The sequence below is a fragment of the Coturnix japonica genome, chromosome 1, assembly GCF_001577835.2.
Source record: "Coturnix japonica isolate 7356 chromosome 1, Coturnix japonica 2.1, whole genome shotgun sequence".
Lineage (NCBI taxonomy): Eukaryota > Metazoa > Chordata > Aves > Galliformes > Phasianidae > Coturnix > Coturnix japonica.
Genome location: NC_029516.1, coordinates 174,837,003 through 174,854,613, shown reverse-complemented (window position 1 = coordinate 174,854,613; position 17,611 = coordinate 174,837,003). Strand labels below are relative to the sequence as shown.

Here is a 17,611-nt window from a genome sequence, read left to right as displayed (position 1 = left end):
TACACCCCTTCACACCCTATACACCCCCTATACACCTCCTATACACCCCCATACACCCCCTATACACCCCCTATACGTGCCGTGTACGCCCCGTGTACCCACAATATACCCCTATACATCCCCTATATCCCCCTATATATCCCTATATACTCCTATACACCCCCACTCACCCCCTCCCATCCGCATGGCGGCGCACTCCTCCTAGTCCTCCCCCACTCTTCCTCTCTATCCCTCCATCTCTATGTAGGCCGCTCTAGTCATCCCATCTTTACCTCCTCATCATACCTGCCTCCCACTCTCCCGCTCAACGCGCGGCGCTCCGCGAGGGCCGTTCTGCCGCCGCCCTCCCGCCCCGGCCGGGGCCCCCTCCTCCTTCCCCTCACCGCGTTCCTCAGGGCCGCGGCTCGGGGTTCGAAGCTCAATCCTTCCCGTTGGGAACCGTTGAAATTAAACCTCGGCTGTGTTCCCATTTCCCTTCCCCTTTCGTTTCTCCCAGCCCTCATAGCGGGAGGGGAGCGGGCGGCCTCCCGCTACCCTCTCTTCGTTGCTGCCTGAGTGACGGGGTGGGGGGGGGGGGAGGAATGATGTGGAACAACACTGGCAGCAAGCAACAATGCAGCCACCGCCGAGGAAGTGTGAGGGATAGCGACGATACAGGGGGTGGCGGGGATGGGTTGGGGTGGGGGGATGGAGTGTTTGGGAAATGTGGGGGGGTCCGTGGTGGGGCTGAATGTGAATGGGGAGGGGGGGGGGGGGGATTGAGGCGCGTGTTTGGTGGTGGGGGGGGGTGAGGTTGAGTGTGGGTTTGGAACGGCTCTGTAAGAGGATTGGAGGGGTGGGATACTGGAGGTGGGTATGGGGCTGAGGTGGGTGTGGGGGCCGCGTTTTGGGTTGGCGGAGAACTGAGGGATGTGTGGGCTGTGTTGGGGTTTGGGGGTGTGGTGGGGATTGAGGCGGTGTTGGAGGGGTGGAGGTTGAGTGGGGTTTTGAGGTCTGTAAGGACGGTGCGGGGGGAATATGGGGTGGTTTGGGGTGGGGGGAAGACTGAGGGATGTGGGGCTGGGTGGGATGTGGGGCTGTGTTGGGGTGGGGAGGTTGAGTGGGAAGTGAGGGGGGGTGGTCGTGGTGGGGGTCTGAATGTGAAATGGGGAGGGGGGTGTGGGGATTGAGGCGTGGGTGTTTGGGGTGGGGGGGGTGAGGTATGAGATTGGTTTGGTTTGAGGCCTCTATAAGGAGGTGGGGGGGGATCTGGGGTGGTGTGTGGGGCCTGAGCTTGCGGTTGTGCGGGCCGCGTTTTGGTTGGGGAGACTGAGGGATGTGGGGCTTGTTGGGGTGGGGGGGTGGTGGGGATTGAGGCGGTGTTGGAGCGGGGGTGTGAGTTGGTGGGGTTTGAGGCTCTATAAGGAGGTGGGGGATATGGGGTTGGGTTTGGGTGGGGGAGTCTGAGGGTGTAGGGCTGTGTGTGGTGGAGGCTGAGTGGGAATGGGGTGGGGGGGTGCGTGGGGATTGAAGGCGGTGTTTGGGGTGGGGGGGGTGAGGTTGAGTGGGGTTTGAGGCTCTGTAAGGAGGTGGGGGGGAATGTGGGGTACGGGGGGGGATATGGGGTGGGTGTGGGGCCTGCGTATGGGTTGAGGAGATCTGAGGGATGTGGGGCTGCTTTGGGGTGGGGGGATTGAGGCGGTGATATTGGTGGGGGGGGGGGGGAGGTTGAGTGGGGTTGAGGGCTGTTTAATGGGGGGTGATATGTGAGTGTGGGTTTGGGTGGGGGAGACTGAGGGATGTGGGGCTGTGTTGGAAGTGGGGGGGGTTGAGTGGGAATAGGGGGGTGGGCGTGGTGGGGAGCTGAATTAGGTTAATTTGGGGAGGGGGGAAAGAGTAATGGGATTGAGGCGTTTTGTTGGGGGGAGGGGGTGAAGGTTGAGTTGGGGTTTTTGAGGCTCTTAAGGAGGTGGGGGGATAATGGGGTGCTGGGGGATTATGGCACGTGGGTGGGGGTTGGCGGAGACTGAGGGATGTGGGGAGGCGGGGTGGTCGTGGTGGGATTGAGGTGGTCGTTTGTGGGGGGGGGGGAGGTTGAGTGGGTTGAGGCTCACTGTAAGGGGGTGGGGCATATGGGTTGGGTTTGGGTGGGGAGACTGAGGGATGTGGGGCTGTGTTTGGGGTGGGTGGGGGTTGAGTGGGGGAAAAAATAGGGGGGGGGGTCGTGTGGGGGCTTGAATGTAAGAATGAGGGTGGGGGGTGTGGGGATTGAGGGCGGTGTTTGGGGTGGGGGGGTTGAGGTTGAGTGGGTGTTTTAGAGGCTCTTTAAAGGAGGTGGGGGGGGATATGGTTGTGGTGGTGTGGGGCCGCGTATGGGTTTGACGGAGAACTGAGGATGTGGGGGCTGGTGTTGGGGGTGGGGGGATTGGAGGCGGTGTTTGGGGGGGGGAGGTTGAGTGGGTTTGAAGGCTCTGTAAGGAGGGGGGGATATGGGTTTGGGTTTTGGGTGGCGGCGGTCCTGAGCGATGTGGGGCTGTGTTGGGGTGGGGTGGTTGGAGTGGGAATAGGGGGGTGGTCGTGGTGGGGGCTTGAAGTAGAATGGGGAGGGGGGGTGTGGGGAATTGAGGCGGTGTTTGGTGGGTGGGGGGAAGGTTTTGAGTGGGTTTGAGGCTCGGTAAGGAGGGGGGGGGGAATATGGGGTGTGTTTGGGGTTGGGGAGACTGAGGCGATGTGGGGCTGTGTGGGGTGGGGGGGATGAGTGGGAATAGGGTGGTGGTCGTGGTGGGGGCTGAATGTGAATGGGGAGGGGGGGGTTGGGATGTGAGGCGGTGTTTGGGTGGGGGGGTGGTTGAGTGGGTTTTGAAAGGCTCTATAAGGAGGCTGGGGGGATCTAGGGGTGGTTTGGGGTGGGGGAGACTTGAGGATGTGGGGCTGGGTGGGGTGTGCGATGTGGGGCTGTGTTGGCAGGTAGGGGGGTGGGGGGAGTTTAGGCGGTGTTTGGGTGGGGGGGGTGAGGTTGAGTGGGCTTTGAGGCTCTGTAAGGAGATGGGGGGGATGTGTGGTGGGTTTGGGTGGGCGGGGATCTGAGGGATGTGGGGCTGTGTTTGTGTGGTGGGGGCTGAGATAGGGAATGGTGGGGGGTGGTGGGGGATTGAGGCGGTGTTTGGGGGGCGGGTGGTTGAGGTTGAGATGGGATTTTAGGCTCTAATATGGAGGTGGGGGAGTAATGTGTGGTGCGTTTGGGTTGAGGGAGGACCTGATGGAGCTGTGGGGTGGGATGGGGCTTGGGTGGGGGCCGTGAGGTGGGGGTGAGGCTGAGTGGGGTTTGAAGCAGCGTTGGGGGGTGAAGGTTGTTGGAGCTGAAGGGGATTTGGGTGGGATGGGGGTCCCTGATGGGGAGGTTGATGAGGCAAATATTGGGTGGGGGAGAGAGTGGGAGTGAGCCGGGGGTTTGGGGCTCTGTTTGGAGCTGAAGGGCATTCAGGGCAGGTTTGTGGGACTGGGGGTGAGGGCTTTAGGTGTGACTTTGGGGCTGTGATTTGTGATGTGAGGCTGTGTGTCCATTGCAGGTGGGGGGGGGTCCTGAGCGAGCCTAGGGGCTAGTTAGGATCCTGGTTGTGTGTTGGGATGGGGCATATTGAGATTGGTTGGTGTTTAGGGTTACGTTTGGTTGGCTTACAGGCAATGTGGGGGGTGGTTTGTGATAGGAATTGACTGGGGTTTTTGTCTGCATTGGAACTGAGGCTCATATAAGCAGGTGGTGAGGGGGGGACAGTGGTGCTGAGTGGGCCTGGGGGCACATTGATAGGGGTGGTGGGGAGAGAGGTGTGAATAGGGGCTGGGGATATAGGGGTGGGGCGGAGGGGCTGCTTGGGGCTGGGTTATGCAGAGAAGGGGAGGTGGGCTCAGAGCTGAGGTCTGCAGGCATCAAGGTGCTGGGTAGGGCTGGATGCAGAGCCCTGCATTGGGTGCTGGGGAGGGTGGGGAGCGGTGATGCTGGGCTGGCTGCACTAAGGCTGTGGGTTTGGGGAAGGGCTGCTGGTTGCTGTATGGTATGTAACAAAGTCTTCGAGCCCTGTGCTGTTATATTTCGATGGGTTTCTTTAGTATTTGGAAGGCTGCACCCTGATGTTTTGCTATATAGGAGGGGGAGCTGGAGACCCCCAGCTGGCTGTGGGAGCTGCAGGTTGCTGGGGGTGGTGGGGGGCAGTCTGTGTGCCCTTTGCATTGCTGTGTGCTGCCATGCATTCAGGCTTCTGCTGCTCACCAGGTCTCCTACATGATGCAGAGATGGAGGTGGGATTGCAGGGCTGTGCTGTGAGGGGATACGAGCTGAAGCCTCCTCACCTCCCATTCACCAAAGCAGAGCACATCCTACTGCTATTTCAGTTCATGTTTGCCTTCCAATCGATAACACACGTGTCATTTATGGTGGCACTTGAGATTATTTCCATTACGTGGGTCATCTCGTGTAGGTTTATTTATTTCGAGCCGCTTTCTTTTATATACAGACGAGAAACGTTGAAGCTCGCATTAAAAATAGACCCTATTTTTTTCCTGCTTTAAAGCCAGGGACGTGCATGGGGATGTCCTTCATTTCTTGTTGTGTCTTGTGGGCACTCATGTGCAAAACTTGGCAGTGTGATGTGATTAAAGGGTGCCCTATATAAAGAGAGCAACCCCCCCCCTGCACCAATAATGACCCTCTAGGGCTGTGCATCCCTGCTCCATGTGCCACTGCTGGTCACTGGGGAGGCTCCCAAAGGTTTGAAATGGAGCTGAATGATCACAGAGGAAAATCACACCAACACTGAACCCAGCATCCCGCAGCCTTTCAGATTGAGCCCTTTTGGTGCTCAGCTGAGGAACAACTTGATGTTCAAGGCCAGGCTGGATGTGGCTCTGGGCAGCCTGGGCTGCTGGTTGGTGACCCTGCACACAGCAGTGGGTTGGAACTACGTGATCATCGTGGTCCTTTTCAACCCAGGCCATTCTATCATTCTGTTTGAGCTGTCTTAAGCTGTCCTACAATTGCTGTCACCTTAAGTGCTATAAATGTGGCTGTGCTGCCAATTTTGACCCTTCTGGCCCATTTCTTTCCAAGCTTTCTTTGCAGGTGGAAGCCCTTTGTTGCTCACAAACCATCCTTCCGCCTTTTGAAATCAAATGGCGCTTCCCTTAATGTTTGGGAGCCTCACTGTGTGTGGTGTCATCCTGCACAGGCACTGAATCCAGCTTTTATTATCACTGCTTAGGGTAGAACTGCATTCTTAGTGCTGCATCCCAACCTTCCACTGCAATGTGCCATTTCAAAGCAGACAAGGGAAAGGAATGATGCTTTTCTTGTCGAGATTTGACCACAAATATACATGCTCTTTGTTTGTTCGTAGGTGAAAGTTACACAGGAGCTGAAGAACATCCAGGTGGAGCAGATGACAAAGCTGCAGGCCAAGCATCAGGCAGAATGTGAGCTACTCGAGGATATCAGGTAAGGCTTACAGAGAGCACTACCAGGATTCCTTCAGGATCCAGTTTTTGGAAGAACGTCGGAGTTACAAAACTTCAGGAACTGACGATGGAATTTCCTCTTTGGATTTCCTGCTTTCAGGCTGTTCAAGTTCTGACACAGCTGGAAATTATAACTGCAGCTAACACAATGCAAATGCTTTTTTTTTTCCTTCTCTTCTACAGGGGAAGTGTTTAAAAAAACAACTCCCAAACAACATACCGAAAGCATTGGGCTTTTCAGCAGCATTTCGCTATGTAATAGATGGAGACTTTGATTTACTGCTTGTGAGAGGCTGTTAAAATTGTTACAGATCTTTTAAAGCCACTGATGATTTACATCTTGCTACGAAGAGCTTTGAGCAGCGCTTTTAACTGGATCGGTTTGGGGGGTTTTTGTTTGTTTGGTTCTTTTTCTTAGCAGAAACAGGAAAATATTAGCATTTATAATTTAATGATCAGGAGGGAAAACCTACGAGCCATCAANTGATGTGAGGCTGTGTGTCCATTGCAGGTGGGGGGGGGTCCTGAGCGAGCCTAGGGGCTAGTTAGGATCCTGGTTGTGTGTTGGGATGGGGCATATTGAGATTGGTTGGTGTTTAGGGTTACGTTTGGTTGGCTTACAGGCAATGTGGGGGGTGGTTTGTGATAGGAATTGACTGGGGTTTTTGTCTGCATTGGAACTGAGGCTCATATAAGCAGGTGGTGAGGGGGGGACAGTGGTGCTGAGTGGGCCTGGGGGCACATTGATAGGGGTGGTGGGGAGAGAGGTGTGAATAGGGGCTGGGGATATAGGGGTGGGGCGGAGGGGCTGCTTGGGGCTGGGTTATGCAGAGAAGGGGAGGTGGGCTCAGAGCTGAGGTCTGCAGGCATCAAGGTGCTGGGTAGGGCTGGATGCAGAGCCCTGCATTGGGTGCTGGGGAGGGTGGGGAGCGGTGATGCTGGGCTGGCTGCACTAAGGCTGTGGGTTTGGGGAAGGGCTGCTGGTTGCTGTATGGTATGTAACAAAGTCTTCGAGCCCTGTGCTGTTATATTTCGATGGGTTTCTTTAGTATTTGGAAGGCTGCACCCTGATGTTTTGCTATATAGGAGGGGGAGCTGGAGACCCCCAGCTGGCTGTGGGAGCTGCAGGTTGCTGGGGGTGGTGGGGGGCAGTCTGTGTGCCCTTTGCATTGCTGTGTGCTGCCATGCATTCAGGCTTCTGCTGCTCACCAGGTCTCCTACATGATGCAGAGATGGAGGTGGGATTGCAGGGCTGTGCTGTGAGGGGATACGAGCTGAAGCCTCCTCACCTCCCATTCACCAAAGCAGAGCACATCCTACTGCTATTTCAGTTCATGTTTGCCTTCCAATCGATAACACACGTGTCATTTATGGTGGCACTTGAGATTATTTCCATTACGTGGGTCATCTCGTGTAGGTTTATTTATTTCGAGCCGCTTTCTTTTATATACAGACGAGAAACGTTGAAGCTCGCATTAAAAATAGACCCTATTTTTTTCCTGCTTTAAAGCCAGGGACGTGCATGGGGATGTCCTTCATTTCTTGTTGTGTCTTGTGGGCACTCATGTGCAAAACTTGGCAGTGTGATGTGATTAAAGGGTGCCCTATATAAAGAGAGCAACCCCCCCCCTGCACCAATAATGACCCTCTAGGGCTGTGCATCCCTGCTCCATGTGCCACTGCTGGTCACTGGGGAGGCTCCCAAAGGTTTGAAATGGAGCTGAATGATCACAGAGGAAAATCACACCAACACTGAACCCAGCATCCCGCAGCCTTTCAGATTGAGCCCTTTTGGTGCTCAGCTGAGGAACAACTTGATGTTCAAGGCCAGGCTGGATGTGGCTCTGGGCAGCCTGGGCTGCTGGTTGGTGACCCTGCACACAGCAGGGGGTTGAAACTACATGATCATCGTGGTCCATTTCAACCCAGGCCATTCTATGGTCCTTTAACATAAAAGTTGTCTATTAACAAAAGAGGTGGCAGTGGGTGCCTGGCTGTAGCAGATTGGTCTCTCTGTTTGGAGCAGACCAGTTGTTGAGTGGTTCTTCCTTCCAGCATTCAACAGTGAAGCTGCTGCCTTCCTCTTTTTTCCCCCTGTTTCTCAGATGTTTGTAATTCCTTCATTCTACCTTCCTGCAGATGGGTATCGTGAGCATTGTGGGTCCTAGCACAGCAAAACACCTCAAAGCATTGGCTCAGAATGCTTTATTTTGATTTTAACTCAATTTTGAATGTTAATTAGTAAACGTTGATGTTTTGGATTAAGAGGTGGGATTATTTAATTCATTAAGGTGGTCAGTAAACAGGCATGGTCTGTTCAGCATCATTGTTTGTAGTATCAGTGTATGGATTTGCATGTTAAACATGGAGCTGTGTGATGGGATATGGCAGCTCCATCACCTCCTTGACTTGTTCGAGTAGCCCAGAATGAGGGTGGAGGGACCAGCAGAGTTCTGGCTTAGAAACGTGTATGTTGGTGTGTATGTGCCAGCAGTCAAATCCTATGTACAGCCTTTATAAACCAAAGCACTTCTCAGGGCTTTAATGCTCTTAATGACATTCTTCATATCATTTCACTCTGGTTTTGTATAGAACTTCAAATGGCTGTAATGCAGAAGGGATGCGAGGAAAAGATCACAAAGTTCTCTTAGAAGTTGCACTGAAACGCGCCCATTGTCTGCTATAGTAGAGGCAGATGACTCTTGGCAGCAAACCAGATCCTAAACATACTTTTCATTCCAGTAGCTTTGATATTTTTTCCAAAACCCAGCACTGTTTTCAATGTTTAGAGTTGGATGGTTTAAACTGTGTCATTTGGAGAGGATGAAGCCCGGTGCTGTTTATTCCCTATGGGATTCTTCGCAGTCAGGGCTGAGGCAAACAGGTGTAACTGGCTTCTCTCCACCCCTCTGCAGATAGCTTGTCTCCTTAGGGCTGTACGTACACCAAACCACCGTGCTTAATTGCATCTAAAATATGTCTTTTTTTTTCCCCCCACTGATAATACAGTGTTTAACATGCCAAGGATGTAGCTTCAGGTCATGGAGGCCGAGAAGAAAGGCAGCGTTTTGCTTACAGAGAGCATGCTTAGAACTCGACAAAGCAACGTGGAGGTAGTTTTGCTGAGAGCTTTGCTGGGGTTCGGACTTGTGACACAACGTATAACTGTGATATGCACAAAGATTGTAAGATCTGTTGCAGCTTTACAAACTGCTTTACGTTTCCCCTTCTCTGTGACAGCTCAGTAGCAGCGAAGCTGGAGTATCTTTGTATGACCTGACAAGGCTGTAATGAAAAATGTGTGTTTGAAGTCTATTATCCAGCAGGTTTAAAAATATCTTTCTGTGTTGATCGTGTCTGTTTGGCTCATTGTGTTCACATTGCTTCATGCTTGGTGACTGGGGAATTGGTAGAGCAAGTGATTCAGCTGGCGCTGTTCTAGGCATGGCATCTTCTGTAGCTCATTGAAGCCATCATGTCCTTTTATTCAGTACAGAGATTGTATTTCTGCTCTGTTACAGTGGCAGAGTTTGCTTTGCAGAGGGAAAAGGCTCTGAGCTTTGTTGCTGTGATATAGGCGTCCTTCAGGGCTTCTCCCTGGCTGCAAGTGCTTTGCTCTGTGCACACCTGGTTGTGTCTTGGCAGCAAGTTCATCTCGTTCCCAATGGCCAAGTGGGTTTGGAATGGCTGGATTTGTAGCAGAGGTGCTGGTGGTTCTCAAATGTCTTATTCTGCTTTTAGACATTGCGTTGTTTGATTGGTGATAATCAATAGGTCACGTGCAGTGGTGTGAAATTGCCCTCAGTTTGCTGAGATATAGGAATAGCTTTTGTGTGTCTGCAGAGCTGTAAAGAGCTCCACCTGATCCACACTGGGATTCCAGTCCATACATCTGTAATCTATGCTGTCTGTGTTCCATTCACCTGAAAGCAGCTTTACGTTGCACGTCGTTTCAGGGCCTCGTTTTCCAAGGAACTTCGTGTGCCTTTACAGGTTTTGCAATTGTAGTCATAAAACACTCTTTTTCTTTCAAATCATTTCTTTGCTTTCATGCTTTGCCAGTGGTTACGTTGCAGTTTTAATCCATGTTGAAGTCTGTGTTGCCTCTGCAGGGCCAGGATTCCTGTGCTGGGGCAGCCAGGTGGGTGAGGGCACTCAGCCCCTTTCCAGCTCATCTCCCCTGTGGTGGCTGGAGGTAAGTCTGCACCCTGAGGCTCCAGCAGAAGGAAAGGGCTGCAGTCTTAGGAATCACAGAGCTGGAAGGGCCGCCTGCTTTGAGTCTTAGCAAACTTTCTGCAGTCTGGATGTGCTGATCCTTTGTCGCTTCATCACTTGGAGTCAACTGACTGTATGGTTGTGTTGAATTAGATGTAAAGACTGCGTGTCTTCTGGCTGAGATGGAGCAGCCGTGTGGTCAGTCATGGAATGATAGAATGGCCTGAGTTGAAAAGGACCTCAAAGTTCCAACCCCCTGCTGTGTGCAGGGTCACCAACCAGCAGCCCAGGCTGCCCAGAGCCACATCCAGCCTGGCCTTGAATGCCTGCAGGATTGACGGGCATCCACAGACTCCTTGACAGAACCATATTCCATTGAATCAGTCACACCTCTGCTGTGTAAAACTCTCCTTACAGATCGCAACTAACACCTACCCCTAGCCTACAGTTGAAAGCAATTTAAACCGTTCCCCTTTATTCCTTAGTTTCAAACCCTAAAACTAAAACCCTTCAACTATATCCCTTAGTTTAAAACCATTCCCTGTACTTCATTCCTGCCTTGTGCCTGTCACAATGAACCCAAGTGAGCAGTGCACACTGGAAAATAACCTTAAGAATGAATATGTATTTCTAGTTATTTAGCTCCTTGTGCTCCTAACTTGCCATTTAATGTACTGGAGTTTGCTCAGCTTAATAAAGTGCACGTAACCTTTTGCTGTGGATACACTTTGCACTCTTCAGTGGAACGTGGCTGCAGTTCTGTGATTGCACCAGTGCTGTTGGTAGGTTTGTGATAAGGTTTATGGCAATGCTGGCTGGGAGTCAGTTTACTGAAGTAGGAGCCAATAATGGTCCTGGTTTTAAATACAACTAATCTATTATGGCAGCTACTACCCAGCTCACTTAGTGCCCTGCGCTGGGGAGCAGCCTTGTCAGAGCAGGGCTGGTGCTGCTAAATGTTAAGTGGCTGGAGATGAAGAATATGTATTTATGTATGTGTGCAGACATTCCTATATATTAGGATCCCATAATGGATTCTGGAAAGTTATCAGAGTGCTTTGCTTTTCCTGTCCTTATACAGAGTGAGGGTTTCCTTCTCTTTCTGCCCTTCCATGTCCCAGCTGCAGGGAATGCTGCTCATCTGGATGTTCTTGAGTTGGGCTTCAGATTGGTTCCCCTCTGGTTAGGGGGGAATCTCATCATGGCTTTTCTATTCTAATTCCTGATCAGCTCTGAAGCAGCTGGGAAGGCTCTCCATAAGAACTGCTCACTGTCCTTCATCATCACCTTTCCTTTCTCTTCCAAAGTCCATCACTCCATTCAGCAGCTGATATTCCTGGCTCTATTTAACCAGGAGCAGCGTTTCCTTCTGCAGGTTCTGAATTACAGAATCACAGAGTTGGGTTGGAAGGGACCTCTAGAGATCATCGAGTCCAACCCCCCTGCCAAAGCAGGTTCTTGCAGCCTTACAAAGGGGGGAACACTCAGGAAAGCTGTCTGGGTTTGTCTAGCTTGGAAAGGCTTTCCTTGCATGAGACTCCTTAACCTGCAAGCTTTATTTCCCCCCTTTAAATCTTGCAGTTTTCTTCAGACTTGGTGGCATTTCTTTCCTCTTGGGCTGCACTTTCTCACCACCAGCGACTGCTGGAGCACTGTGAGTTTTAATTCCAGGCTCTTAATTACTTGAAGACAGGCAGCATAATTCTCTGCTGCTGCGCTGTAACACGCTGCAGAGATCTCAGAGCTCCCCTCACAAGTCGGTAGTGTTACTTCTGAATGCTATTCTGTGTAACGATGCCACAGGGTCTGTGGTCTGGGCACGTTACCTATAATTAGGCAGTCCTTTAATGAGACGCTCGCATTCTTGACGGCATTAAAATCTGGTGATGTTTTGACTGGAACTGTTTGAGGGAAGCTTGGAATGCACTTAAAAAATGCTGCCTACTGGGTGTGGAAGTCCAAGTTTTCAGCTTGCAAAAAAAAAAAATAGGGTTTCAGTATAAACATAGGCTTGAATCATTACACTGTGGCCATCTTGGCACAGTGAAATTGAGAAACGGACCACACTCCTATTTTTATTTCATTTTAATCCCGGGCGTATAAAATATAGTAGATCTCCTGTCTCACTATTTCTGAGCGGCTTTTGCAGCAGCTCTTGGTTGGGCTGATGGTGGTTTATTTTTGGTGATTGTTATTTTGGAACAAAAGCAGCAGTCTCAAAAAGCAGCACTTCATTTCTTACATCCATCAGAAAGGAAATGAAGACATTTTTTCCCCTTTTTGGGCTTCTAGGTTTGGCTTTCAGGACAGCTCTAACTTGCCTTGGTGGTGAGCCCTGTGCCTTGGGGTGTGTGTGACTAGGAAGACCATAAGAAGAGGCTTTCTGGTGCCTGATACAGAACATACTTCAGCTTAGACTTCAGCTTAGACTAAAGACTTCTTAAGAGTGAACTCTTCAGCTTGCAGAGGGTTGTGATCATGGTCCTTCCTGAAGTTGGCCATCATTTTCCCTATGGTGTTACTTAGTCCAGCTCCAGCAGAGCAGCAGTTATAACGCTGAGTAACTCTGCCCAACTGCCTTACCATCACTGTGTAACCATGCTCATGTCTCTTGGACTCTATAGGTCAAGGAGAAATGGTTTCCAACTAAAAGAGTGGAGGTTTGGATTGGATATAAGGAAGGAGTTGTTTGCACTAAGGGCACAGGTTGCCTAGAGAGGTGGTGGTGTCCCATCCCTGCAGACATCCAAAGTCAGGGGATGGGGTTTGAGCACTGATGGAGCTGTGGGTGTTCATTGCAGAGTGGGACCAGGTGGACTTTAAGGATCCCTTCCAACTCAAACCGTTCTGTGATTCTATGAATACACAGCACAGGCAGGTTTTGAAGGAACAAACAGCTCTGTTGGACCAAATCCTGGGGTTGATCCTGGAAGGAGAGCTTTCTTTTGAGCATCTAAGTACGTTTAATCCAGGCTCTTACTTCTAAAGCCCCATGCAGGGGGAATTGGAGGTGTCCAGGACGTCCTGCCAGCGTCACGATAAAGCTCAGTTGGGAAGAGGAAAAGCATTCTTATCATTCCAGACACCATCAGTGTAGCCTGGCTTAATTTCCTATGGCATTTTGTTGTATTTGTTTCATCTTGTTTGGTGGGAAAAGGTTTATTTTGCAGGTTTTGCAGCCTCTGCCAATAGCGCTTTCAGCATTTTTTGCAGACAGCGCTTTCAGCCTCTCCAGCATAACCTACACAAAGGCTCTGTAAACAGCGCCTGCTGTGGCTCGGGCCATCGGGGTTGTTGATAGAGGACTCTCCATCCTTTTCATCTCGCTCATGTGGCTGTAAACATTTTCTTTCTTCCCTTCCCCTCCGTGCCAGCATTGTCTTTTCTTTTGGAGTTACTTTAGACATCCCCAGGTGGAGGTGGAGATGTGCAGCTGCCAGAGAGGCTGCTGCTGTGTTAATCATAGAATGATAGAATGACCTGGGTTGCAAAGGAGCACAATGCTCATCCAGTTCCAATCCCTACTGTATGCAGGGGTCACCAACCAGCAGCCCAGGCTGCCCAGAGCCACATCCAGCCTGGCCTTGAATGCCTGCAGGGATGGGGCATCCACAGCCTCCTTGGGCAGCCTGTTCCAGTGCGTCACCACCCTCTGGGGGAAAAATTCCTCCTCAGATCCAACCTAAACCTCCCCTGTCTCACTTTAAAACCATTCCCCCTTGTCCTATCACTGCCCAACCTCACAAACAGCTGTTCCCCCTCCTGTTTCTATGCTCCCTTCAAGTACTGGATGCCCACAATGAGGTCTCCCTGCAGCCTTCTCTTCTCCAAGCTAAACCAGCCCAGTTCCCTCAACCTTTCCTCATAGCAGAGCAGCTCCAGCCGTCTGACCATCTTAGTGGTCCTTCTCTAGACCTTCTCCAAGATCTCCATGTCTTTCTTATGCTGTTGGCCCCAAATCTGGCTCATGATCCATCGTGCTACCTGATTTCTGGGCCCAGGTTCTCTTCCCTTGCCTGTGCTGGCAAGCTGTGGAGAAGAGCAGGAGATGGGCTGGTACCATCAGAGCTGGCTCTACTGGGATGGTTTCATGACTCAGAGCAAGGTCAGTTTTTGCCACCCTGATTTGGAAGGGACCTGTAATGATCATTGAGTCCAACTCCTGGCTCTATGCTGGATCTCCCAGCAATCAGACCATATGTCTGGGAGCATTTTCCAGATGCTTCTTGTATTCCCTGGCAAGCTCAGTGCTGTGACCACTGCTCTGCAACCCCCCCGGTGCATTTAGAGCATGGCAGCACTTTGAGTTAACAAGAAAGTAAAGCTTTGACCACAGACCCTGTTACAGGCAGAAAGATGCCTCTGTTCTTAGAAGCACCCAGGACTCAAAGAATACAATAGTTGCTTCTCCATCTGAAGTGGTTTTTATGTTTTTACCTAAAGGTATAATTGGAACCTGTGTGTATTTTGTGTCTCATGCATTGTGTCGAATTCCCTTTTAACGTTTGAATTCCTGGATTTGCTTCAAATCCACCTTCAGGATCAGAAGGGAATGTTGCTCCTGTCTCCCATCAGGCCTTGAAAACCTTGGGCCCATTCTCTCCTTGTAAGTGGTTCTGACAGAGGAAGGAAGGAGATGGCTCTTCATGGAACTCATAGAGCTGCCTGCCAACACCTAAGTAGAAACAGGTCCTACTTCTCATTTTCCTCTTTATCTTCTCACTCTTCTACTGAGTTGTGCTCTCTGCCACACTGATGTTCTGTGCTGCTGCTCCATTGACAGAGCTCTTCCCAGAGCTCTCTTATGGAAATGAACTGGCATAGAGCAGGTATGTCCCTTTGGAGATGGAGCTGCTCTCCATGTGGCACTGCTTTAAGATGTGGGTATGTACCCTATATGTTGATATAAAGCAGGATGGTGGTGGTGCAGAAGTTGGATGTACCGCCATCCCTGGTTGTGTTTAAGAGCCGTTTGGATGTGGTACTTAGGGATATGATTTAGTGTAGGGTTTTTAGAGTTAGGGTTCTGGTTAGGCTGCAGTTGGACTTGATGATCTTCAAGGTCTTTTCCAACCTGGGTAATTCTATGGGTCTCTATGGATGTCTATGGGATGCTATGGATCACTATGGGGTCTCTATGGGCCTCTATGTGTCTCTGTTTGTCTCTATGGGTTGCTGTGTTTCGCTATGTTCCCTCACTGAGGGATATGATTTAGTGTAGGGTTTTTAGAGTCAGGGTACTGGTTAGGCTGTGGTTGGACTTGATGATCTTCAAGGTCTTTTCCAACCTGGGTAATTCTATGGGTCTCTGTGGGTGTCTATGGGACACTATGGATCACTATGGGGTCTCTATGGGTCTCTATGTGTCGCTATTTGTCTCTATGGGTTGCTGTGTTTCGCTATGTTCCCTCACTGAGGGATATGATTTAGTGTAGGGTTTTTAGAGTCACGGTACTGGTTAGGCTGCAGTTGGACTTGATGATCTTCAAGGTCTTTTCCAACCTGGGTAGTTCTATGATTCTATGACCATGGTGCAGAGCAAGGAAGCAGGAAGGTGGAAGCCCCTCACTGAGCTCAGTGATCAGGAAGCCAGCAGCACTGGTGCATTTGCAGACAGGCTTTAATGGAGATGACAACAGAGTGGAAATGATTCAAGGCTCATGGTGTAATTTCCTTTCTGGTTACTTGGGCAGTCTCATCTTTCCTTTACTCTTAAAGGAGTGCTCAGATCTCCATTGAGTGAGCTTGTTGATGTCTCTTCAGGTTGTGGAGCACACTGAGCTTTGATCTTCCTTGACAAGTTGGCTTCACTTACCAAGGGTTCTTGGTTCTCTAGTTGCTGATTAATGCCGTGTTCTTCCCCATCAGTCCAGCTAATAACACTTACTGTGACCATGATAAGGACTTTTCAGCCCGGGAGGTGTTTCCTCCGAACACCTCTGTGCTCTGCTTGTGTAGCCTGACCCCAGTGTAGGGGCTATTGCTGGTTGGGTTCTGAAGATGGGGATGGGGATTTGCAGTACGGCAAAGGCCTGGAGTCCCCGCTACAAGAATGAAGCAGAGCTCTCAGAACGGGTCCAGAGGAGGCCACTAAGATGGGCAGAGTTAAAAAACAAGGCAGAAAGGAGCTATTTGTAATGAAGCTGGGTGGCACCACCGGGATTCCTACGATGTGACAGATGAGTCAGGTAACAGCAGCGATGTTGTCATTGCCTTCCCCAAACATTTTGCAGCTCCAGGATGAAGGAGGCTGCCTGAGCAATGAGACGGGGCTTGGCTTCATCACAGAGCTGTGAAGCCGATGGGGATCAAAGAACGTTGGCGTATCCCTGGTGTATCCTCCCTGGGTTACAGTGTGCCAGTGTTTTCCTAAATAGACCAAAGAATACCAGATAACTTCAGTATGGTGAGTCTGTGCTGGATAAACCATAGGGAAAATGCCTTTTCCCTTGTCTCACTTGTCTCTCCTCTGTTTGCTTAGTTGCCCATTTAAAGCAAAATAATCATTTTCAATAAGCTTAAGCTAGAAATCCAATATTCACATTGATTGTAAGTTATGGGTGTAAAGACTTGCCGTGGTTTCTCTCGGTATCACATGCCTTTATTCTATAGGGGCTGGATGAAATATTAGCTCTTATCAGCATCGTTCTGGTTCTTTGTTCCCCTTTAGATCCACGTGTGAGAGGGAAGAGCTGCTGTTGTAGTGCTGTGGCTGCTGCTACGTTCCTGAGACAACGTGCTGACAGCACTCCTGTGTTAGAGACCAGCATCGTTCTCTATATATACTGACAGAATTGATTGTTGGGTGGTTTTTTTTATGCTTCTGTTGCTAATGGCAACTCATCCTAATCTCAGAGTGTACAGTAATGTGATTTATGGCGAGCACGTTGCTGGTTCATGTAGCCTTGTATTGTTGCTGGAGGACCTTTGTTCAGGCACAGGTTGAAGATATTTCATGGTGTGAGAGTCAGCTGTCGTAGGTGCTGTGGATCAGAGCATTTTTATGCCCTAAAAGCGTGCTTGAAACTGAAACTTGCAATAACTAATTATGAGTATTAATACTAAAAGATGGTCAGAGGGCTGGAGCAGCTCTGCTATAAGGAAAGGTTGGGGGAACTGGGCTGGTTTAGCTTGGAGAAGAGAAGGATCCAGGGAGACCTCATTGTGGGTATCCAGTACTGAAAGGGAGTGTATAAACAAGAGGGGGAATGGTTATGAGGGTGGGCAGTGATAGGACAAGGGGGAATGGTTTGAAAGTGAGACAGGGGAGGTTTAGGTTGGATCTTAGGAGGGAGTTTTACACCCATAGGGTGGTGATGCACTGGAACAGGTTGCCCAAGGAGGCTGTGGATGCCCCATCAATAATAAATTGGTCAAAATGTTTTCTCCTTTAATACCAACACTTACGTTTAAGATAAGTTTCCTATAGTGTAGTTTATCTTGCATCTAAGTGGGTATTTCACAAGTAAACTTTCCAAAGGGCAAACTGTAGCAAAGCTGCCCAAGATGATTAGTTTTAGTGGCAGGAATAGAATAACTGTAATTGCAGCACTGAGATGTTGAACTGGAGGCAGTTGGTGAGCTGCTGTAAATCCTCAGCAGCAGCAGAAGAGGAGCAGAGATGTAGAGCAACACAAGGACATGGCAGTGAGAACTGCTCTGTTTCTTGACTCAGCAAGCAGCGATTCTTGATGTTGTAAGTATTTGATGCTTAGGAGTCGTGAGATGGCCTGGACACATCCCTTGAGAGCAGGCGGACCCGCGGGCAGGAAATGTAGCTGGCTGTTTGCAGTGAGTCACAGAGCTCTGCTATGGGCAGCAGTTTGGGATGTGGGTGACCTCGTGGGGTGCTTCTTCTGGCCCTGTGCTTTTAAAGCAATGGGAACGTGGCCCACCCAGCTGCAAATGT

The 17,611-nt window shown here is 50.4% G+C and overlaps 1 protein-coding gene across 1 annotated transcript in view; it reads left to right on the top strand.

Annotated features, from left to right (window-relative positions):
* The first annotated feature begins 607 nt into the window (after positions 1 to 607).
* Positions 608 to 17,611, top strand: part of FCHSD2 (FCH and double SH3 domains 2) — a 100,735-nt gene continuing 83,731 nt past the window's right edge. Inside the window, exons 1-2 of the mRNA XM_015852530.2 lie at positions 608 to 632; positions 5,368 to 5,467. Of these exons, the coding sequence (XP_015708016.1) occupies positions 614 to 632; positions 5,368 to 5,467 (119 nt within the window). The 5' untranslated portion in view covers positions 608 to 613. The remainder of the gene's footprint in view (positions 633 to 5,367; positions 5,468 to 17,611) is intronic.